Raw genomic sequence first — 24,453 nt, forward strand, 5'->3', positions numbered from 1 at the left:
CTTGATTTTATTATTTCTAATAGGCCACATTTCATCTCGATAGATCATGAAAATGGTTTACCTTGGCTCATGTTAAAAAAATATGTATTGCATGGATAACTGTGGTTCTTGCAATTCTTCTTAAACTAAGCGTTTTATGATGTTGATTTTTGCGAAAGCTACAAATAATAATAGCTGTGAAGAAAATTTCAATTTTTACAGATTTTTTTTGTTTTTTTTACTTTCAGGGATCCCTCAGTCGTGCTTTTGGTAAAAAATTCAAAGACGATTTGAAACTAGCTTTCGACGACACACCAAAACGTAAAATATCAGCACCGATTCAAATTCAGCATCATTCGTTAGACTCTGTGGCAGAACCAATAGATTTGGCGCCAGCCTGAAAACAGAAAGTTCCGATATAGTAATGGAAATGTAACAATGGATTAGTCAGGGTTGTGAAAGATTTGATAAAAGAAGAAAAGTGCTAGTGGATATTTTTGGATTTTGCCAACTATGTTGTAACAGGGTTGTGCTGTTTGGAGAAATCTAGTAGCCGATTTGGAAAGTAGTGGCTGAAAGTGGTAGTTTTGATCTTCTTGAAATTGATGGTGCCTTTAGAACCTATATATTTCTTACAAGTGATTTAGTGTCTCCAGCAAATTCTAAATTTCCAGTGTGAATTTTGTAGCAAAATGAATATGTTACATCCAATCAGAACTTTTGAATCTTTTTAAAAAAATCTGAGGAAAAATAGCTAAATCAGAATAGCGTATGAAAGAGTGTATTGGCGAAAAATTTCATATCTATCTAAGAAAATTTTCATGAGATCTGTTTACTGTTAGAGTCATCCTGTTGGTTCCTAAGTTAGAAATAATGTAACAGTCTTTTATTTCCACACCCCTGCATTCTTAATTAAACTCATCCACTCATGCATACCTTCTATCAATATTGTACAATGTTATGTATGTTGAGTTCATTTGCAGAATCAGGGGTGTTTTTAGATGTCTGTTAAAACATTTCTAGTCTTGTTAGAAATTTATTCCATCCTTATTAGTGTTTAGAACTTGTTTTGAAGCATGATAGTCCTAGAATAGAAGAGATAGGATGCTGTTTCGTATTTCGATGTATCCTGAATTAGGTACTGGGTTGATCATTTTAAACTGTGACAATTTGTCGTGAAATAAATGTTGTGAGATGAAGCTTACTACTTGAAGCTTACTACTTGAAGCTTACTACTTGAAGCTTACTAATTCACTTTGATGTTGCTGAATTCCATTTATAGTTTTGATAATGCCTAGAAATCTGAAATAAAAAACAGCTTTCAAAGTAACAAAAGATTATTTCAGGTTTAAGAAAATGGGTTTGAACTACTAAATGATTAGAATCTTGTCACAGTTTAGAATTGTTCATCATGACACAAATAAAGCATCCTATTTCTAGATGTTGGTAGATTTTTAGACAATCTCCTCATGTTATATTCTACTTGGTGTCTGCACTAGATCTAGATCTAACTTTAGAGTGTATCACTCCCATCTCTTCATGTTATATTCTAGTTGGTGTCTGCACTAGATCTAGATCTAACTTTAGAGTGTATCACTCCCATCTCTTCATGTTATATTCTAGTTGGTGTCTGCACTAGATCTAGATCTAACTTTAGAGTGTATCACTCCCATCTCTTCATGTTATATTCTAGTTGGTGTCTGCACTAGATCTAGATCTACACAAGAGTATATCACTCCCATCCATTTAACACCCTATCTCCACTGTATTTTAGTATTTTATTTCGATGGGCTGAATGTTAGACAGGTGTATCATCCTACATTCTAACTTGAACTAGACCTAGACTTTAAACCCTCACACTGGTTACCCTACCATTATCTAGTGAGAGTTTAATTTTTATCTTATCTACACTACACTATTCAATTATTCAGTGATATGTTTTTGTATTGTATTGTAACAGTATTTCTTAGTTTAATCAGGGTCATATCATATACTTGTATCACCGTTTTATATTGTTCATTAACCAATATGATAGGCTACAGGGTGTGAGAGATAGGTTGACAAGAAGAATTTATATTTCATTTCATCAGCCTGGCCATATATTCTCGAAACAATCTTAGAGCTAGGATATCCGAGAACAGTATTAGAAGTTAAGACATTAGGACATCCAAGTGCCATGATCATTTCGAGAATACATGGCCTGGTTGTTGTTTCTTAAAAAAATCTTATGAATATTTTAACCTAAGACAAATTCCCATTTGATTTCATCAGAATTTAGTTTTTATTTTATTAATTCATCAACAATAAGCGAACCTTTACAATTGTCAAATTCAAACTAAAAGAGGGTCCCAATTATGTAAATATATATATTTTTAATTTGTGTGTATATTTGCGAATATGAGGCACAGTATTTTTACCCTACAAACAGCCAATGAAATAAAGATTAAGTGTGCAATATTTTTCGAACCACCACTATTATTTTATTATCAGTATATACTTTGATATTTTTAGTTTTTGTATATAAATCTAATTTATTGATAGCAAACTGCTCAAATTTCTAAATTTTAGTATGAAGGTGCTAAGAGACGAAGCACAGTGTAAGATTCAGGATTATAAACTAATAAAAAGGTTCTTCATATCTTATCATACGCCAAACTTTGATTATACAAACCTTCAGAGATAAAAATAAAAACTAGCTAAGGTATATAAACTCTCTGTTGAGTATTTTGTTGACATCATTGTTTGTCATCTAAAGACTAGTATTTTACAGAATCTGGTGATAGGGTTTTGAAGATATAAAAGGTAAAAAGTTTAACCCTTTCACCATTGGCATGGTGTCTACTGTAAACTAACTTTGCAGAACGTGTCAAACTTTAATTCTGCGTATACAACATTCTTATTATTCTGACACTTTGAGCAACTACGAACAGACACAGTGTATAGCTCAGTGTATATGACGCTAAATTCTCTGGCAATTAGTGTTCAAAGGGTTAAAACTATTGTTTTTCTAGTTTATTTCCTCACTTCATACACTGTTCATTGCACCATGGTTTAATTCTGTTCCAAATAAATTTACTGCTGGTCAAATTTCAGGTATTTTCTACGGCTTTAATTTCTCTACACTAGTCGAGAAATTATCTATAGGCACCTATTATCAAGTGTTCGTTAATTTGTCAACAGTAATGCCTGAGCATCGAACAATAACAATATTTTTCAGGTAACAACAGATCAAAGTCCTATCAATGTCCCAAAACTGTCACCCCAGACAACCTTCATGCAAATTTTTAAGATGTATATTTTATTTTTCTATGGTAAGTTGTGATTTTTATTAGGAGAAATATTGGTGTTTTTAGAAGATAATTTTAACTCTGTTTTTAATTGTTATATGTTTTAAAAAGGGTGTAAATAGTAGTTTATATTTGTATATATTGAAAGTAATTATATCTAAAATAAACACAAAACAAATGTATCTTGACTATCTCCTTCATTTTACAGAGGGTGGGGTCCTGCAAATATAATTGTGCACTTTAATGGACGATTCAAAACATAGCTTGAGGTAAAATAAAGAGTAGTCAAAACTGTCATGTTGTTTTCAATACTACTTCAACTACTTCATGATATAGTAGACTGTTCTTGTTTGAATCTTTCTCTGATATGCATAAATATATTTGCTTGAATATACCTCACAAGGGTAGGCTCATGTTATAAACCTTCATAGATGTACACAAATCTCTTCTTTCTACAGATGGGAAAATCTGAGAAAATATTATAGCACTGGGTCAGGGATATTGTTGAAGAATTTTCTTTGCATGTCTAAATGAAACAGAACCACAAATTAGTTTCAATTTTATTTCATTGTTTAGCATGAAGTTACATTTAATTTTGTGATTAAAGGGAGATAATCTGTTATTTTATTTTGATTATCTTCATTTGACCATACTTGATCCGGGACAAACTTCACAGTCTGAATTCATTCATAGAAAGTGTCTATTCTCACACAGAATTAGTTCTTGTTCCTGAGCTAAGCCTCATTCTGCACATATCAAATGTTTTAATAACACCCGAATTATTCAATGTTCACTTGCAAATAGTCTTTGAAAAATGTAATATTTTGAGAACATCATATTAATCAATACTTCACTGACCATACATTTTTTTACACATCAAATGTTTCACGAACGAATTGTTTCAATATAAATAATTTCAGCTGACCTCCATGTCTAGATTATAAGGTACTGTTTTATCGTGTTCATCTATTGATATATTGACTATATGATGTCCAGGTATCATTGCTAGTCCTAATATTCTCGGTTCCTCTTTCTCTTCACTTTCTACAAAAAGAAATATAAATATACCTAATATATTAATAATATACCTCAAACTAGTTAGAAACATCATGATTTAAAAAAATCTTCAACCCTATTGGAAAGTTAACCTAATTTCTTTAATAGTTGTTGTATCTTTAACACATGCAAGCAGCATGAGATGGGGTATCAATGACATTCTGTCAGATATATGTTAAAGAAAATGAAACAAGGTTTTTACTGTACCTGGAGGTTTTAAATATTCTTCACAGGATCCTAGAATGACATTTTTATCTCGGTCTGTACATAGAAATATTCCTGTAGTAAAATAACATAGCTTATATATCAAAAAACACACAAAATATCTTCAGTCCAAATATATAAGTTTGATTTTTTATTGCCCCTTATGATTGCAAAACTCCTAACCTTTGAATAAACTGTAGTGTTTTCTAAATATAACAAATGGTTTACAATGGTCATAGGCTTTCTGAATCTGATTTGAACAGATGTCCATTCTGCTATTGCAATAAATATGTTTGAACATGGGTTTGTAAAGATCATTAATAAACAGTGGGCAATGTAAATACTGCACCAACATTTTGTGGCTTGTGCCTAAATATCAAAACGTCTGTGACCAGGTAGGCCTACCTAAATTGATTTGGGTTCTTTCAATTCTTACCGATTAACGTTCTGCCATCTGTCATACAAATTTTCATTCTTTTATTCAACCATCTTTGTAACTTTTGTTTCCCTGTCACGGTTTCTTCAGTCTTTTGCTGCAAAGTTGAAATAAATTAAAAACTAGAACTGTTCTAATAACAGTACTGATGCAGGGCGTGTTTCGACATTCAGGTACATACGAAGATAGTCTATTGCAATTACATTGATGTAAATACTTTTCTGCATCTCTAAATGCAAATATCCAAAAGTGCCTGGAGTATATTGACTAGGAATAAAAGAATGTTTTTCAATTAATCAAGACCATGTTTGAAGAAACCCGGATTAGACATAAGAAATTTAATAATGCTCATGAGCACACAAAAAATATATTTCCATCGAATTTATAATTGGATTATACACATACCTAGCAAGATTGATTAAATTTGGATAAGAAATAAGAAAGTCGGTAATATGCATGCGCACAACAAAAATTCAATATTTTCATCAAATTTAGAATTGGATTATACACATATATACCAAGTTTGATGAAATTCTGACAAGAAATAAAAAAGTTAGTAATGCACATGCGCACAACAAAAATTCAACATCAAATTTAGAATTTGATTATACACATACATACCAAGTTTGATGAAATTCAGATAAAAAATGAGGAAGTTGGGAATGCGCATGCGCAAATCACAAATCGAATTTACAAGTATATACCAAGTTTGAAGATATTCGGACAAGAAATAAGAAAGTGGGTCAGTTAAGCTGTGGGCGTGGTTCTAGTGTGCTTCAGTAAGCTCAATTTGCTGAATGACACCTTTAAATCCACCCCAGAACTTCATTATATGCGAAAACTTGACATAGTTCATTTCTGATAGAAATTGGGGAGAATGGTACTTTAACGGACATGTCAAATTCAGGAATTTTATCTTTACTGACATCTCATTAACTAACATAAATTTGATACCACAATGTTAAACGAATAGAATTTTTAAATATGCATGTTACATAGACATGTTGTATATCACTGGAAAGATCAGAATCTCAGCATTATGAAATCTAAAGAATTACTGCTATATCTCTATAAGGCTACGAGATACAGCACTGCAAAGGTTCAAAATGGACCATTTTTAAACCCCTATAAAATCTGAAATAGTTGTCTGACCCCAAAGGTCAAAATGTCATCAGATATTCAAGGTCACAAATTATCATCATAGTAAATATGAAGGCCACCAGACGTCAAGGTCATGAGATACACGCCTTTAAACTTTGAAAAAAAATATCCGGTCGTACAAAAAATGCAAAACCGAAAATCAAAATTCTGTCCTCAACGAGTTTTAGATAAACGTTAATTCTATCATTTGACACCAAAATTGTTCAAATCGGATAATAAATAGCTCCAAAATAGCAAGGTCTGCATAATGAGGCAAACAAAGATGGCGACCTATATGTTACGTCCGGTACAAATTTTTTGAGTTGTAACACTTTGTATTAGTGACACTAAGCTTATGCATATGTCATTTCTGACATAACTCAATTTCACCGGAAGTGATGCCACCGGAAGTACTAATATCGAAAAACTGGAAGTGATGAACATTTTTTGACCATGCAGAATTATTTGCCCATACCGGCAATCTACAACATATAAATTTCAAATCGATCCGCCAAAAAGCAACCGAAATAGCATTTTTCGATTAATTTCGACAAAAAAAGTATCGAACGAATTTTAGAAAATCGAATATTTTCAACTGCTATCATATGTCCTTTGTACTAAGAATTATAATAAAGGAAACCCGAGCAAAATCGAACGATAAATAGGCTAAGCAATGAAGGAAATAGTACATGAAATAATAATTTGCAGAAAAACTAGTTTGATAATGTTGCCAAACTATGGGCAGATAAAACATTTGTCGAATGCTTTGGATAAAGTACATTATAAGCAAGACTTTATGCAGAGAAATGCGGCATTGTACAGCGCAGATCATTCAAAATTCACAAAAATTAGAAAATTTCAATCCAAACCTTAACTTCGGCAGCCATAATGGAAAATTAAATTTCAATACTTAATTAAACAAAACGAAACAAAACAATTTAAAATTTATCTCAAAAGCAAACCGAGAATAATTCAAATAGATATAATGTACAAAATTGAATATATTTGAATTAAACTTCTAAAATTCTAAACTTGAAAATTGTAATCAGGCGATGTAAAGAATCTAATTTCGTTTTCTATATAACGTGATTCAGACATTTACACGGAGCATTTCAATATCCGGTTTGCTTTGTTTACATTGACAACAACTGGGCTGTTTTATTTTTTCTGGCCGTTTTTTAATTGTGAATGTCTGGTCATTGAAAGAAGATGGGTAGGCCGAAATATTTTACCCCTAACGAAGTTTCTATACACAATACTATCGATGATATTTGGGTGTCGTTTTTGGGTAAAGTTTTTAACTTGACTCCACTCTGTGAAAAGTACAAAGGTGAGTTGATTGGTTGATTTTTTGATTGATGAATAATTAATAAAATGACCATATAATGGTCTGATTTCAATCCATATTTGTAAGCGCAGGTTTGTATTGAGGTATCAAAATATTTCCCTGTGATCATAGTCTTACCTAGCAGAATAATGAAACGTTACATGTATAATGAATTGGTGTACCGGTATTGAAATTCTGACCAGTAATTATATTTTTTATTCTGTTTATAGGTGATGTTTTATTGAAGCCTATTCTGTTATCTGCTGGTAAAGATATTTCTAACTGGTTTAATCCCAAAAATAAAGATGTAAGTCTGGTATTTCTTTCTTTGTTATATTCCTGATGACGGTGTGAGAACCACATTGAAACGTTGAAGTAATAAATATTCTAGAAGTATCTATCCATAAAATTGTCTTATTTATCTATAACTTGTGCTTCTAATTTGCCTTTGAAGATTATTTTTCTTCTTGTTCATGTGAAAGATTTCAGATTATTTTTTTTTCTTTTAAAGCACGTAATAATCAGTATAGAACATATCGCGTTATATTTTTTTTTCCAATAGAGAAAGCAACTCCATTATTTTGTTTTTAATATGCCAAGGTGAATTATCAGCTACAGTTTCTTTGTTATTATTATTTTATTCTTTATTTGGTGGCAATGTAACAATGACTTAAATTCAGAAAGTTCTAATTCTAAATTTGACTATATTTTAAATTTCAGATCCGAACACATGTTGATCCTCTTACAGGTTGTATAATACCCTATTGTCCTAACGGTAGATTTATACACATTCCCCCACCCTACCCCTCCTCCGACTGGGCCAATGATTTCGGTCGACCATGGTGGAAAGATGATTCTTATGTTGTGGGAATTTTATCCAAGAAAACCAGATTTATTAAAATAATCAACACTTTAACTTCACAAGATCAAGTTATAGAGGTAGGTGAAACTAAAATGAATAGAATGGAGTTTCACATCTTACATTCATGTATCTGATTGGGCTAATGAAGACGGGCAGTGCCTTACAGTGTGCAATGAGGAGAATTTTTTCGGGTGGAACTAATCCTTCAATGGCATACATTATTAGAAGCACAAGTTGTAGATATATGGACAATATTATGTATGAATGATTCTAGAATATTTACTACAAGAATTTATAAATATTGTAGACTGATCCATCAATATAATAGTCTTATTTATTTAAATATATGTTAATTTATAACATTTAAATGTTTTTTTTTAAGTTTTTTTTATTCCTGTTTCTATGAGAACAAGTTCTACTTGTCCAATTTCCATAGGGACACAAGTCATTTGTCTGAAGATCATATAGCATGAAACTGTTTCTGTTTTGACATTTCTATATTTGTTTTTTTTTTTCAGGTTTGTTCGGAAGAGAATATGTCTGAGATATTAGAACGTTATTTAAAATATAACCTTCACGCTGGAAGTTATACATGGAAATATGATGGTCGTAATTTAGATATGAATAAATCACTAGAAGAGAACAATATTCCAGATGAAGATGAAGATTTCTATAAACTCAGTATGAATGATGATACTTTCTTACAGGCAATACATCTTTATTTTAACGATGATTTAACTGAACAATAACTCCAGTAAAATTCAGAAACACTGAGAAGCACTGTCGGGGATAATCAGGAACTATTGGAAAACACTAAAACAGTAAAATTGCATTCACAATTAGCCACGTTTTGTGGGTTGTTTTTAATATAATGAGCTACTGAATTGAATGACAGATGAAACTTATTTTAGTATTTGTTAACAGAGACCAGGGGATTGAAAATTTGATAACAATTTTAATGGGGTCAATTCTCCTGTCATGTCAAAGAGAAAATATTTGTTTTTTCAGATCGGACATCTATTATTATATTTGTGTTGTATATACAAACAATATTTATAAATAAATCGGTTTAAAACGAAAGTTGTTCGTTAATTCCTATCTAATATAAAATATCCCATTTTACAATAGATTCTTTAAATCCAAGAGATTTTAAAGTTGGTGTTTCCATTAGATTTTTTCCTGGGGGCTAACAGGTTTGTACACAGCTTTCTACAACAGCAAAATACAAGTGCAAAATATGACTTAAAAAAAAACCATTTCATTTCAATAATTTATTCAGACATTAAAAACATAGAAACATAATAATCAGTCTTCATATACAAAGTTAATTTAGAATATATCATATATACAGGATTTTGTGTAGAATGACATATAACAATAGGATGAGATTGAACACAGCTTGTGAACTTTAGATGTTTGTTATCTAGAGCCAGAAAAACTATCCTATTTAATTAATTTGTTGGTTTAAAAGAATATTTTTGCTTATGGTAACTGATTAACAAGAAAATAGCTTTAATCACAAGGAGCATGATTTGTTATATAGTTCATAAATGGTACTAGACTACAAAAATAGTTTTAATGGCTCTAGTTGGATGACATCACCTAAAAATATATTCATCATTGATCTGTGTTGTCTCTCGGTGGATTTGAGCACTATACATGTAGGACAAGAATTATTGTTAAGACAACTCCCACCATTATTAAAAACGGTAACCAGGTCTTTAAAAAACCACAAAATCTGAAATAAACAAGTAAAATTGATTAGCAATGGTCCTGATCTATCATTTTTACTTAGTTTATTTATTAACGAAAAGTCTCACAAGTTGCTAATATAATATTATTCTTGTAAACAAATTCAAAAGAGGGTTTCTAGATATTTGTATGCGTATCAGACCAACCTAATGTCTGTGGTTCCTGCAAATTTAAAGAAATTTAGACATGACCCAAAACTTTTTAATCTGGTCAAGTTTTCTTACTAAAAAAAAGATTCAAAACTTACCCTGTGAATTTTCCATAAATGAGCATCATAAAACATAATTTTACCATATTCCATGATGTACTTGACCCATAATGCATCAGGTTTAAAGCCATGGCAACATGGGAATGACAATTATCACAGCAAAGATTGTGCTGAAAAAAAAGTTCACAAGATAATTTCAAAGATAGTGGACCACAGCCATATACGCCCACCACGGCATGCAGATGGTAAATGTTAAAGATTTTTGGGCAAGGGCAATAACTCTGCTTCTTACGGTCGAAAATAGCTCAAATTCGAACTTGATCTTCGTTTTTAGGAATATGTCTACACATACCTAATTTCATTTGATTACAAGCAAATGTTGATGGGCGGACGTACCGACGGACGGAGTGTTTACGAGCAATTGATGTTAATAGAAGCACTTACTGTATAGAGGCCTAAATCTTGTAAGAGCCTTAAATTTAATCAGAAGTAAACTAAACTTTCTCAAACCTTTCGATTTAGGTCCAATAACATCCATTTTAAGTTTCATCAAAATCGGTTGAAAACTAAGAGAGTAATAGCATATTCAAGATTTTGGGGCAAGGGCAATAACTCTGCTTCTAACAGTCGAAAATAGTTCAAATTGAAACTTTATCTTCGTTTTTTAACTCTAGTTTTTAGAGTGTTTACAAGCAAATGTTGACGGACGGGTGCTGACAATATACGTCCACATAGAGAGATGTGGGCGTATAAAAACAATATTCGTTTAAAATATAGCTGTATACACTTTCTCTATGTAGTAAGTGGTCAAATTCTGGGTTTTTATTTAGGCCCAATATCATTGGTTAGTTTTATTAGAGCCAATAAGAAGGGGGTATTGAATTTCCAAAGTAAACCTTACCATTCGTTTTTTATATTCTTCTGAAGCTTCATATACAGCTTTATCCCAGACCTCCCTTCCACCTTTTACTTTAAATAAATCTAACTGCCAATATCTTAAAAAATACAAAATAAACATGATAGCTTTAACTTTCAATAAATCTAGCTGCCAATATCTAAAATAGATACAAAATAAACATGATAGCTTTAAATTTAAATAAATCTAGCTGCCAATATCTTAAAAGATAGCTTGCCAGGCAAGGTAATGTACGCCCACTGGCAGCTTTGATTTTGAATAAAAATGTTTATCAGTACAGTAACAATCACCAGTAAGAAATATTTAATCTTTAGTCATGCACTTCTTTTGAACTCTTTAGGTTCAGTATGAGTTATTGCCCTTGTTCTTGAAAACGTGTTCAATTTTTAGCTTGTGAACACTCTAGAAGGCAAATATTCAATCTCCATTGCGGGACTGAATAAAAAAACCAAAAACAAAATCCAGCAATAATCATGCCTTTTAGTGTTTTAGAGCTAATTTGAAAGCGTTTTCAAGAACAAGGGCATTAATACTAAATATTTTTCGATTCTTCTGATTTTCAATAGGGTTCATCCTTGGGTGGTTACAAACATTCACACCAAGTTTCATCAAAATCTGTAAAGAATTATGCCTTCTAGAGTGTTAACGAGCTAAAAACTGAACGTGTTTTCAAGAACAAGGGCAATAACTCATACTAAACATTTTTCGATTTTTCTGATTTTCAATAGGGTTTATCATTGGTTGATAACAAACAGTCATGCCAAGTTTCGTCAAAATCCATCAAGAATTGTCCCTTGTAGAGTGATTACGAGCAGAAAATTGAACGCGTTTTCAAAAACAAGGGCTATAACTCATACTAAATATTTTTCGATTCAGCAGATTTTCAAAAGGGTTCATCCTTGGGTGATTACGAACACTCATGCCAAGTTTTGTTAAAATCCATCAAGAATTGTTCCTTCTAGAGTGTTTACGAGCTAAAAATTGAACGCGTTTTCAAGAACAAGGGCAATAACTCATACTAAATATTTTTCGATTCAGCAGATTTTCAAAAGGGTTCATCCTTGGGTGATTACGAACACTCATGCCAAGTTTTGTTAAAACCATCAAGAATTGTCCCTTCTAGAGTGTTTACGAGCTAAAAATTGAACGCATTATCAAGAACAAGGGCAATAACTTATACTAAATATTTTTCGGTTCTTCTGATTTTCAATAGGGTTCATCCTTGGGTGATTACGAACATTCATACCAAGTTTTGTCTAAATCCATCCAGAATTGTGTCTTGTAGAGTGTTTACGAGCAGTTGTGGACGGATGGACGGACGGACGGACGGACGGACGGACGGACGGACGGACGGACGGACGGACGGACGGACGGACGGACGGACGGACGGACGGACGGACGTACCGACGGATGGACATGGGTGACGGCATTTCATGTGGGCCTATAAAAATACAAAATACACATGATAGCTTTAAATTTTAAAAAATCTAACTGCCAATATTCAAAATAGCAGAACATGATAGCTTTAAAAGGTAGTGGACCACAGCCATATAGCCCACCATGGCATGCGGATGGTAAATATGCAAGGGCATTAACTCTGCTTCTAATGGTCGAAAATAGCTCAAATTTCAACTTGATCTTCGTTTCATGAATATGTATACACATACCAAATTTCATTTGATTCCATCAAAAAATCTAGTTTTTAGAGCCTTTACAAGCAAATGTTGACGGATGGACAGGGGTGCCCACAATATACGTCCACATAGAGAGATGTGGGCGTATAAAAATGTATTCAACCACAGTTCAGGTTAAACAAAATAAGTGAATTGTCTTTCAGATTTGTTTTGAGAAATTAGGCGTCAAATTACATGGAATCCAAGGAAATTTGTTGACCTCAATGCTCTAAGAAGGTGAAAGATGATGGATGCTTGCATTGCCTGATAAATGAATAAAATAAAATCAAATTTCTTACTTGGTTGGAATTCCAAATGACATATTATCCTCCTGTAAAAAAAAAAAAATTATTTAATAATTATTTCATTTGTGAAATATCGTTTTAACATCATGGTTCAGTTATTTAAGCTTTTTTCAACTGAATCATTGGCTGAAAGACCAGAGTAAAAAATCCCAAGATGTAAGAACCCTTCTTGTTCTAAGCTTTTAAATTCATCTTCACATTATTTTGTTCCTTGCCCTACTTGCACAATTTCAATTGTCCATGGAATTGACTGCAAATCTAATGTCAAGCACCCTAATTTTTTTTTTATTGTACATACGGTATCTTACTTACTGCAACATAGTATGGACCTCCAAAATCTCGGATAATTCCGGAAATAGTGGCTATACCCATGTGACCAATAAACGGTAAAAACCACCTACAATAAATACCGAAAAAATATATAATTTCATTTATAAAAACATCATTGTCAAAGATCATTTTTGACCCTTAGAAAGAACCATCTTTAACAGTCCATAGAAAATATGATTTTGTTTTAAAGCATCATTTTCCACATTTTTTTATCATACCAATGGAAAAGAACGGTTGTTTTTATGACTTTGAAGGACAATTTTGACAAAATATCAACTATCAGAGTATGCAAAAATTATTTGTGATTTTCAATCTAGGGCCTAGCACACAGGCATCTGTTTCTATCAATAATCGACTCTCTATATTATTATAGAGAGAGTCGACTATTATAGAGACAGATGCCTGTGGCCTAGCACTTGGCCTAATCTAACAGCAGGGAATTTTTATTAAATCGTGGCATTCATTCATTCGCCATTATAATTGTTTAATAGAAATGTATTGATTTATGAAATTTAATTAGAAAACGTGTTGAAACATGGCTACAAAATTATTTTTTATTGACTAAAATGGAATGGCTGACAAGTTGATGCTAGGCCTAGCCTTGTAGGTAACCAGGCACACACCTGTAACTGCAGTCCCATTTACAACAAACATCACTAAAAATTACCCCAAATTAAATCACCCAAACTCACGTTAAACAGGGAATGGGCGTCCACACGATACAATGAGGGTATCGGCTTCTATCGTGTTCGATTTGATAAGCATTATTGAAGCCATTTTCACCTCTCATGTTGACTGGATTAGACTCTGATTTCTCCGACATTGAATCGTTTCTATCAGAGCAGCCGTCCGCCATTTGTTTGACAGAACGGGACCAGTTATTATTGTTTACATAAAAATTTCAGAAAATATGATCAATTCGTTTGAATTATTTTGTGAAAATTAAGAAAATATTTTTTTCAAGGCAATTAATTTGTGTTTTTAGCTTATTTACCAAAGATTTTAAAAATTTAGCCAGAATTGTGGTTTTAAGTAATGAATTTAATAAACCGTCCATTAAGGTTTTCATCAAAATCTTGAAATGGTGGACTAAGCTTAGAAATTTACTGCGTGTTTTTCATCAAATTCTGTGCAGTTTGGACTTATTTCATTACTCATTTGTGTACTTCTGATCGTTCTCGACCTAGTGACCAAAAATATGCAAGAATTATTTGTGTAACTTTTTGTGAAATTCGAAATTTAAGGAATTCAAGTTGATAAGAAAAGGTCACGATTGAGACGGGATAATCCCGCGTTCATGGCGGCTTCTGATAATTGTAGATGGCAATTACGCCGTCTTGGGCCTTCAGCATCGTGTGCTAATGTCTGTGATCTTATGAGGTAAGCAAAAATGGCTTCTAAAAACATAATGCAATGGACGACATATTAAAACGTGACCTATATTCGTCCGTTCTCATTGGTAAACATTGACCTAGATTCTAAAAATAGCAGATCTGCCAGTGTAGTGCCACTTCTGTGTAGTAGTGATTAAATTTTTACTATGTTACTATCAAGGACAATTTTTATCGGGAATAAGTCAATGATACTCCACTATGTTCTACTATTCACAAATAGTTTAAATATGTCAAGAGTGGTCAAGGGTTTCTTCTACCTTTATTGACTTTCGTAGGATTAAGATGACATTTTGTTTCAAATCAATGTTTGATTTGGTTTGGGACGATACGAAAACGATCAGACGCAGAAAGCAGAAGTATTGATCTGACTGAAGTGATTGCCAGGACAACATAAGATCTTATAACTCTGGTGTGAATTACTGATTATAATTATTAATTCTAGAATAATTATTTTCTGCATTCCCATGGTTTCCACTTGACTGTTGCTATGTTGGACTGGGACATGTCTTGTCAATATTCAAAGAGCTATAACTAATATTCAAATCAGCCCCTGTCATTTTCAATGTTATTGTGTGATAAATGAGCGTGTATTATAACGAAGAAGAAGCAATTAAATAAGCACTGGCCAAGGTCACAAGAAAAATATTGAAATCACATCATCATCCAGCTTACAATCTTAAATAACCATAACACTGGTATATAATATTTTGGATAAGACAACATTCAAGAAATTTTGATGTAGTAAAAACCTTTGGAAATATATTTTGGCTTTTCAATAAAAACACAAAACTCTGTGACATGCAAATAACAAATTCCCAGGTGTGAATTTGATGTCACAGTGACATTGTTGATTTTATAATCCCAATTCTTCAATTCTTAAGAATATTATATAAAACTGTAAGCAAGAGCTCTTCAAATGGTTTAAGCATTGTTAAAGACCACAAAGCTGATTTGACAATAGGAGGACAATATAAATTGATAATTTGACTTCTGTTATTATCAATAATTCTACATTGTATCACTTTACATTCAAAATATTTATTCAAACTGAGTCACCAACAGTTAGAATAAGGAAGCCACAAATATACTTCCTTCTTTAGTATCCTCTATCATTTACCCCTTATTCTGTTTTCAAAATCATAATTAGAAAGCTATTACAACAATTATGCAAATTGGTTTTAGATTTAAATAAATAGCTGTATTTGGTTTTGCAATTCTTTACAGAAAGGAGCAAAATAAGTATTCAAATTGGTTTTGAATATTGATTTAACACCTTAATTCTGTTATATAAATAAAAATTACATTTTATGTCCTATCCTGCATCTTAACATTTATCAAATTATTACGAACTTTGTCTTACAATCAAATCAAATCCCTGCATCCTGTAATACAAGTTGAGAAAATTGCGTCTTACAGTCAAGGTATAAGACAACGTTCATAATACCTTGTTGTGAAGATATCTATACTCTAGCCAAAAAATTATAGTATGCTTGGTTTAGAAATTTAAAAAAAAGCCACCCATGATACATGATATATCCGGTCAGGTTGAATTTTATTTATATCCAATTTATGCTTTTTCTAGGTTAAAGAATGGAAACACTAGATTTGGAAGAAGTTTAGATAATGATTTTTATCTGGATTCTAAAACTCACAAGAACTTTATATCTCGGCACCATGCGGAGATTCGATACGTGAAAGTGAACGGAAAACCTCAGTTTGTTTTGTATGATCATGGATTAAATGGAACCTTTATTAACGATGTTCGGGTATGTAGATGTTTTGTCGCTCAGTCACACAATTATAACTTTACTATTACATCAACGTCACATTTTCCATTGAGCACTCGATGACTATATTGGATAAACAAGGCCATTTAATTCTTTAATTCTGTCACAAAATGATTGCAAAAATATATGTGGATGAGGAGCTAGTAATGTGTCTATCATCAAGAGCTATCAAATGTTTCATCAAATGTTACCTGTTCTCTGAATCAGTATTATCTACCCCCTCCTCATTTTTTACATCAAGAGCACCCCCATAATCTCAGTGATCCTGAAAAAGTTAAATTGTATTTTTCAGATGGAGAAATCGTGTGTTTTAAAAGAAGGAGATAAAATAACGTTTGGTCATACAAATGGTTTTAAAATAGACCCAGGACAGTATTCAAAACAACCCAATTCAGAATTTCAGTTCACGGTATTACTATCTTTCAATTTTTCAACAATTTTTCAATTTTTTAAAAAATGTAAATAGTGCCTTATTATTATCTATTAACTTCTTACAGAGGCTCATACACATACTAGAGAGCTTATAGTTCAAGTATGCTCCAGTCATTTATTTCCCAATGATATTATAATGCAGATTTTGAATATTAAATGCCCTAGAACATAAGATGCATAAAAATGTCTTGATCATTGATGATTCATTCAGGAAAAATACTGAATTTTGATAATTATTATTATCTTGGGATTGACTTATTTTTGTTAAAAATGTTAAATCTCTGGTTTTTTCTTTCAGTTTGAAAGACTAGAGGAGGATTCAGATGAATCTGATTCGAGTTCCGACGATTCTGGACCAGAATCAGATACAACACAACCAACTAACGAACATTTCTGTAGCCGGAATTTATACAACTCCCCGGAATACGACCGTAGTCAGTGTTGGCAACAAGGACAACAAGTGAACAAAAATAACCTTCGGAAAAGTGAAAGCGAGCTCGATAACAAAGATTTTACCAAAAGTGAGAAAGTGAATCCTCGTTCCCCGAGAGGAAAAAAGGGGCTGGAAATATGTGCTAATAAAGACAAGTTATTCAAAGGTGATCAAAGACAGAACGGAACGAATAATGTGAAAAATGAACATTTAGATCCACCAGTTCTTAAGAAACAAGCGACTTTAGGTTATTCTGATAGCGGGAATGACTCGTCGAGTGGTGATTCGAGTGACTCCGAGTCAACAGCCCCTAGTGAAAAAAGTGAGGAGAATTCTTCGTCGGAGTCAGAACATGAATTAACGATAGACATCAGTGTAAAGACAAAGGCCTCCCCCCGTCAAAAACGTACTGCCAGTGCTACTAGCAAGACGCGGAATGCTCAAACTTCGCAGAAAAAAACTAATGCTAAAAGATCACCTGTGAAAGCGAAAACTAAAACGAAAGTAGCTCGAGGGAGACCATCACAAAAAACTACTAGTAAAAGTAAAATAGCGAAAGACAATTCTAACAATCACAATACTATCAGTCCATCAAGACGGCTTCTTTTTAACAAAAAATCTACTGCCAATGGTAAAAAGTAAGTAGCACGTCTTGATTGTGTTTTTAAAACAAAGTAAGAAGGGATATAGTCACAGATAGAGATTGTTTTTTTGCTATCCATGACACTATTCAGATTGACAATTCTACACGTGGTTTGAGAGACTCGATTGTCATAACAATCTTATCTCACACAGAGTACCAGTACCGTTGAACTTCGTTTTACCTATTCCTGCCATAAACGGACATTGTAGCTGGTCAATCATGTCTAGTGAATAAAGGCAAATCAACAGCCCTGAGTGTCTTATTCTCTCTCTATTAAATTTAAACTGTTCATACTCACACTGTTGTTTCTAACAATAGTTTTAATCTTGAATTTTATTCAGTCTGCAGACAAGAAGAGAAATTTGTTGAACGTTTTAAATGAAAATAATGTAATTTTGTTGTCATTTCAGTAATTCACTTAAACCTGATAATTTAGGAGATCCTTATGACTTTAACAGTGAGGAAGAGATTGAAGGTAAGCTATGATTAGATTTTCAAATTTTATATCTAAATAAACTTTATGTCATTGTTAACTGGTACCGTAAGCTTATATGAGGAAGGCTTCAGAATTTTATTCTACTGTATAATGCCCACCCCTTCCTTACACCATCAAACTAGTCACTTGTAGGCTAGGGAGGGTCATGTTATCAGAGTTTATTTCAAGAGGTGAATCAACAGCACTCTTGTCAAAATATCTGTCATATCAGAGTACCTTTTGCTTGCTAAGGAAGATTATTGGTCACACTATTCATTCATTCTTGAAAGGTGAATGTAAGAGCACTTAAGTCAAAACTTAAGGACTTGTTAAAATCTAAGTAAAATTACCTTCCATAAGAATTATGAGTTCCAATTTGTTTCCTTTCGAAAAGTTATTATATTCTTGAAATATTGTGTTGTAGAGGATACATCAAAAGGAAAAAATGGAAATGCAAAAAAAGTATCAAATCCCAGCACCATTACCACGAAGGGTAGATATTTTAGACTCTTTCTTTAGATGTTGTGCCTTTAATTTAGATTTTTCTTGTAGCTTTTTATATCTTATTCGGCAATGAATAATGTCATCTTTTTTTATTATTTCAGCTTCACAAAATAAAAATAAAAAGACGACTGGAAAACAGACAAAGACAGCTGGAAATACCAAACGGAAAAAACCTCAAGGTTTGTAAAATTCTGTATTTTTCAAGGCTATATCAGTTTTATCTCGTAGCTATTGTGTTATTGCAAGAACATTCTTATACGCCCACATTATAATGTGGACATATATTGCTGTCTGTCCGTCTGCCCACAATTAGCTTGTGAACGCGATAGAGACTACAGTATTCATCTGTTTTGAATGAAATATGGTGTGATCATTTATATTGATGAGATCTTGAACAAGTTCGAATTTTGGCTATCTTTCGACGAATGGTTTTTGAGTTATTGGAAAACGCGTAAAAATTTGTTTGTGAACACAATAGAAAGTACAGTTTTCATCCGATTTAAATGAAATTTGGTTTGATCATTTATAATGATGAGATCTTAGTCAAGATAAAATTTGACAATTTTGCGATCAACGGAATTTGAGTTATTGCCCATGACTTAGTAAAAACTGCATCAAAATTGGTTATCGATAAAGGTGACAGTTTTATGTCAGAATTTTATTAAATAATGTGTTTGTTTAAATCAACAATATCTTAGATTAGATTTTTGGTATGATTTGACACAGACACTGCCCTTGATATTAGTGTTGAAACGGTTAAAAAGTTAACCGATTTCGGGTAGTATTTCACGGGTAACCGGGTCTGATTTGAGAAAATTTTATAAGAAGTAAAAAGAGAGCAATTTTAACAGAAAATTCTTTTTTCTTAGTAAACAAACATCTTTATTGATTGAATAATTGAGATTAATAAATCAAGATAGGGTATCAATTATCAAAACACTAACGAGTTGCGAGAATTGTGGTCAAGATTAACAAGTCTCTTTTTTGATATAAGTTCAACTAATTACCTCGTTCTTGATAATCGCTTCACGATGGTCTTAGTTTGTCGACAGTCGCCGTGTGCACCGTTATGTTAATTAGGTTAAACAAATAAGCACTGTAGCTCTGTAATCATTATCAGACGTTCAGCACGTGCCACGGTTCGTTGAATCTTGATATTATTATTATTGTATTGTGGAAATGTAACAGTGTTTTTTAAGCATGTTCTAGTGTTTTAATAAGTTTTGTTATTATTTTTATTATTTCAATCGGGTACGAGTTGCTTAGAATAAAACAGTTATAAAGAGATCATATTACTTTTTATTAACTCTCTCCTCTAATTGGCTGTTTGTTTATTCTTGCTTGTCAATCAGCTTCAAGCTTATTAATATTCATTGATACAATAGTTTTATACCAGTTGTGGAACCAGTACACTGATTCGTGGCGACTTCAATGAGATAAACTCAATAAACTGACCCCACAACTGGTATAAAAACCTTTGATCTGTTAGAGACTGCGATATCAGCATCCGCTGGAAGCGAACGTTACCTTGTCTTCTACCTACCTAGAGACTGTAGCAATGAGTTACAATGGCACCAGTCCATCTGAACTCTGACAGGCCCGCTCGTAATCTTACTTACATTGAAGCAGACACTTCAATGGGCTGTTTGGTATCTGGCGATTTGTACCGACAAACTAACCAAAATCTTCCTGGATACTCATTTACACTTACTCTAGTTTAGATAACGGTGAGTTAAGGCCGCAAATGCGGTTTTCGACTCCTTTTATAATCTTTAGTAATTAACCAGGTAAAAAACGGTTATTGCCGACGATACCCGGTTCGTAAAATTCACTAATTGTTTCAACACTATTTGATATACTGAAAATGTATCAGGAAAGTAGGCGTATCTTGCTAGCAACCACTTGTTTTCATATATAACAATAATAAAACCACATATGCCACATTCAAGTATTAGATGTTTTCGTGTTTAAGTAAAAGTTTTGAGTAAAAGATCTAAACCGAAATTTAGACTTTATGAAGAGAGGTTATGATGTTTTTTGCTAAAAAAGTATAGCAAAACAAACTAAAAATTGTGAAAACCAAGGATTTATTGTATGTTTAGAGTAACAAATTATGTATTTTAATTAATCAGGTAATAATAAGAATAAAAAAGCTAAAACAAGTACGACAGATGAAAGTGAAGAATATGGAGAAGAGATATGGTATTATGAAGGTGAAACTTGTGCTTCAGAAAGTTGTTTAAAACCTTCAGATAGCACAGTAGAATGGGTAGGTTATCAGATGTTTTATATACTTTCCTGTATAAAGTTGTCCAGGATATCATCATATCTTCAATCTTTACCTTGATTGTGATGTGGTTACCAGCTGTTTAGATGACAATCAAGCTCCACCCATTGCCAGGAGGAAAATAGGCATTTGCAGGCCAGTTGACAGAAATCTGCATTATTTTGTACAAATCAGTCTAGTGCTGATTTCCATATATGATATTTGATGTAGTTTGTATAGCACTTTTTGTATTATCCACCTTACCGAACTAATAATATTTTTTAACATTTTTTAATATTAATTTTCTTTCTTATGTCGTCAAGGCAGTTTATGTAAATCTACATTGTTAACTATTTGCCCATGTATTCAATTTTTGTTGTTGAGAGTTTACATTGTTATCTGTATGCCTATGTATTTAATTTGTAGTTTTAGAGGATCCACCTAACCCCCTCCCCTGTCTATTTCAGGTACAATGTGATGATTGTGACCAGTGGTACCATACAATGTGTGTAGGAGCTATTTATGCAGCAGTTAAAGACACCCAGATGGAGTTTCATTGTGGGTGTTGACAGGAACTCTTGAAACATTTAAATTAAAATGTGGACGTCACTCTTTAATAAAACTTGGCTGTACTCGGAAAAAAATGTAAAATTGTTGTCTACTGACAAGTTGCTTGTTGTAACTTTACAAAATTTAAACAAGACAGTGTTCAAAAAAAGTTTGTTGGTGTTCTGTAAATTTTTTAAATGAATGAATCATTCTGCTTTTAATTTACCAATTTTGACTCTCAATATTAACAACTATGGTATATTCAGTTAACATTTTAGCTAATTGAAAAAAGAAACAGAAAACAACTTTGTATCTATCCAAGCTTTGAGTGAATTAAAGGGTGACGCTGATATTAAATTGGTTGAGTCTGATAGAGATATTTTACTCATCGGGAGATAACTTCAAGCATAAATAATCCAGATAGGTAGAATATCTTTGGGAGACGAAATAGATCCTGGACACATACCGCGAGTGTTTTTTTATATTATTATTATTCATGTGTTATTTGTTACGTAGTTATGAGTAGATATTTCAATATAGAAACTATTACTGTACTCTGACAATCTTTCTTCAAAAATTTTACAATTTCAATTTGTAGTATGTCAAGAAAAAATGTACGTCAAAATTTTGTAAGATTTTTGAAGAAATGTTGTCATGGTTATTCACCAAGATTTATTATTATTATTATTTTCATAGATATATCATAGCTCTATCACACCATTTTCATTATCAAACCGTTTTTTTTATATTCAGTCATTACGGCAAGACATTTTTGTCAAGACGTTCATTTTCTGCTTTAACATGTCAGTACAGGATTTCTTCTTTTTAATTAAGGCATATTTGTTAGAATATTTACAGTTTATATTTCGTGTTGACTTGAAACTATGCAGGAGACAGTGTATTAAAATATATTACAGCAGGCATATACAGCTAAATCTTCATCTTCACAACGTCAAGCTCTTACTCTTGTATCACGTTATGTAGAGATTTGATTAAATTGTACAATACCAATTAGAGCCCTCGACAGAAAAACTATTAACATTATGGTGTATTGTTGACAGACTTTCTGTCGATAGCTCTGATTAGCTGTATTTGCTAACTTACAATCCAATCAAATCTCTGCAATTACAAACTTCTGAGATACAAGAATAGTGGCTATTGTAGTAAAGGTATAACACAAAGCTCATAATAGCTTGACATTGTTAAGTTGCCTGTAACATGATGAAAAGTTGTTAGATTGAGTATAGTCTATATACAATTTTAAGGCATATTATTCTAAAAACAATACAGTATATATTTGACTATATTTTAATATTGCGCAATACATAAATGTTTTATACAAGGCATCAATTTCCCTAAATATTGAACCAGTTCAGTTTCAATGTGTGCAATTATTTTATTATTACTTTTGTATTAGATATTTGCATAATGTCTTTTTGTATTCTGCTGTTTTTATTTTGCTAAGTAGATTTTTATGAAGAAATTAGCTACTATAAGTGGATCACTGTACAAACTGTAAAGAGCAAAAGTTTAAACTTTCTCTTTAAGAAACAGGAAAGTTCTTAACTTAGTTTTGTTGTGCCCTCACACTAGAGCTATTACCAGTTGTATATAGTTGTGAATAATGAAAGTGGTCATAAGTTCCGAACACAACTCAGTTACATGAGAAACTTATGATTGCCTCTCTGATTCCCAACTATACACAACTGGTGATGGCTATGGTGTGAGGGCCCCTCAACTTGTTTTAAAGAAAAAATTGAAGGCCATATCCCTTCATGAATAATGCCACTAATGCCAATTCAAAACCATGGTTTTTTTCATTTTTAAAATCGTTCACATCATCCGATTTCATTTATAATTTTATTTTTTGTAGAGTAATTTTTCTCTGCGGCGCTTTTCATCATCATCATCATAATTTAATTGAATAAACAAAAATTTACATTAAATTCAATTCGAATATAATACGATTAATTTTGAATCATGCATTTATGTTTGAAATCTAAAAAGAAAATGTTTAATCACTTTATTTCTATTCATATTTTAACTGCTACCAACATTAAAAAATACACTTTTAGAATAATTATTGAAATATTTTTACAGTTGAGATTTTTAAAAATCAGTAGCTGCATTTATGTAAATTCAGTGAATAGTTCAAGAAGAATTCTACAGGCAAACTTTGAAAAAATTGTCTTTGTTACCAACGGAAACCCTTTGTGTATTTCCCAACTTGTAAAAATTGTGAAAAAGGTCCATGAGACTCTAAAAATGTATTGAATCATGCTTGTTTTATTTGTGGATATATTAACTGTTTTTGATACAAATTTTAAAATCAGAGAATATGTAAGCACTTGCTCTCTAATTGTGTTTTGGCATTATTATTGTATGTGGTTTATTAACTTGTGAGCACTATTACAAGGCTTTAAGGCTTAAGATGTGCCAGTCTCATTTGACAACCATTCAAACTTTATTGAACTCTTCTTTCACACATTCAATGA

General features: G+C 32.2%; 4 protein-coding genes across 4 annotated transcripts; 2 read left to right on the forward strand and 2 right to left on the reverse strand.

Moving 5' to 3' along the window:
- Positions 1-4,182: 4,182 nt before the first annotated feature.
- Positions 4,183-5,062, reverse strand: LOTGIDRAFT_123274 (hypothetical protein; the record flags this gene model as incomplete). The annotated part of the gene is made up of 3 exons (XM_009060531.1): positions 4,183-4,310; positions 4,530-4,601; positions 4,963-5,062. Coding segments are annotated over 3 exons (300 nt in total), but the record flags the coding sequence as incomplete, so codon positions are not given.
- A 2,180-nt stretch (positions 5,063-7,242) lies between these two features.
- On the forward strand, positions 7,243-9,362 carry LOTGIDRAFT_150507 (hypothetical protein). Its single transcript, XM_009060532.1, has 4 exons — positions 7,243-7,432; positions 7,660-7,736; positions 8,150-8,368; positions 8,810-9,362. Exons 1-4 carry the CDS (start codon positions 7,312-7,314, stop codon positions 9,038-9,040), a joined length of 648 nt encoding a protein of 215 aa, XP_009058780.1. The 5' UTR covers positions 7,243-7,311; the 3' UTR covers positions 9,041-9,362.
- A 582-nt stretch (positions 9,363-9,944) lies between these two features.
- Positions 9,945-14,265, reverse strand: LOTGIDRAFT_164035 (hypothetical protein; the record flags this gene model as incomplete). The annotated part of the gene is made up of 6 exons (XM_009060533.1): positions 9,945-10,029; positions 10,291-10,421; positions 11,153-11,246; positions 13,140-13,171; positions 13,458-13,542; positions 14,168-14,265. The coding sequence occupies 6 exons, from the start codon at positions 14,263-14,265 to the stop codon at positions 9,945-9,947; spliced, it is 525 nt and encodes a 174-aa protein (XP_009058781.1).
- Positions 14,266-14,772: 507 nt separating this feature from the next.
- Positions 14,773-21,978, forward strand: LOTGIDRAFT_164036 (hypothetical protein; the record flags this gene model as incomplete). Its single annotated transcript, XM_009060534.1, has 8 exons — positions 14,773-14,855; positions 16,452-16,635; positions 16,949-17,065; positions 17,387-18,159; positions 18,575-18,639; positions 19,245-19,322; positions 21,276-21,412; positions 21,877-21,978. 8 exons carry the CDS (start codon positions 14,773-14,775, stop codon positions 21,976-21,978), a joined length of 1,539 nt encoding a protein of 512 aa, XP_009058782.1.
- Between the last annotated feature and the right edge of the window lie 2,475 nt (positions 21,979-24,453).

This window comes from Lottia gigantea, assembly GCF_000327385.1.
Source record: "Lottia gigantea unplaced genomic scaffold LOTGIsca_43, whole genome shotgun sequence".
NCBI classification, from domain to species: domain Eukaryota; kingdom Metazoa; phylum Mollusca; class Gastropoda; family Lottiidae; genus Lottia; species Lottia gigantea.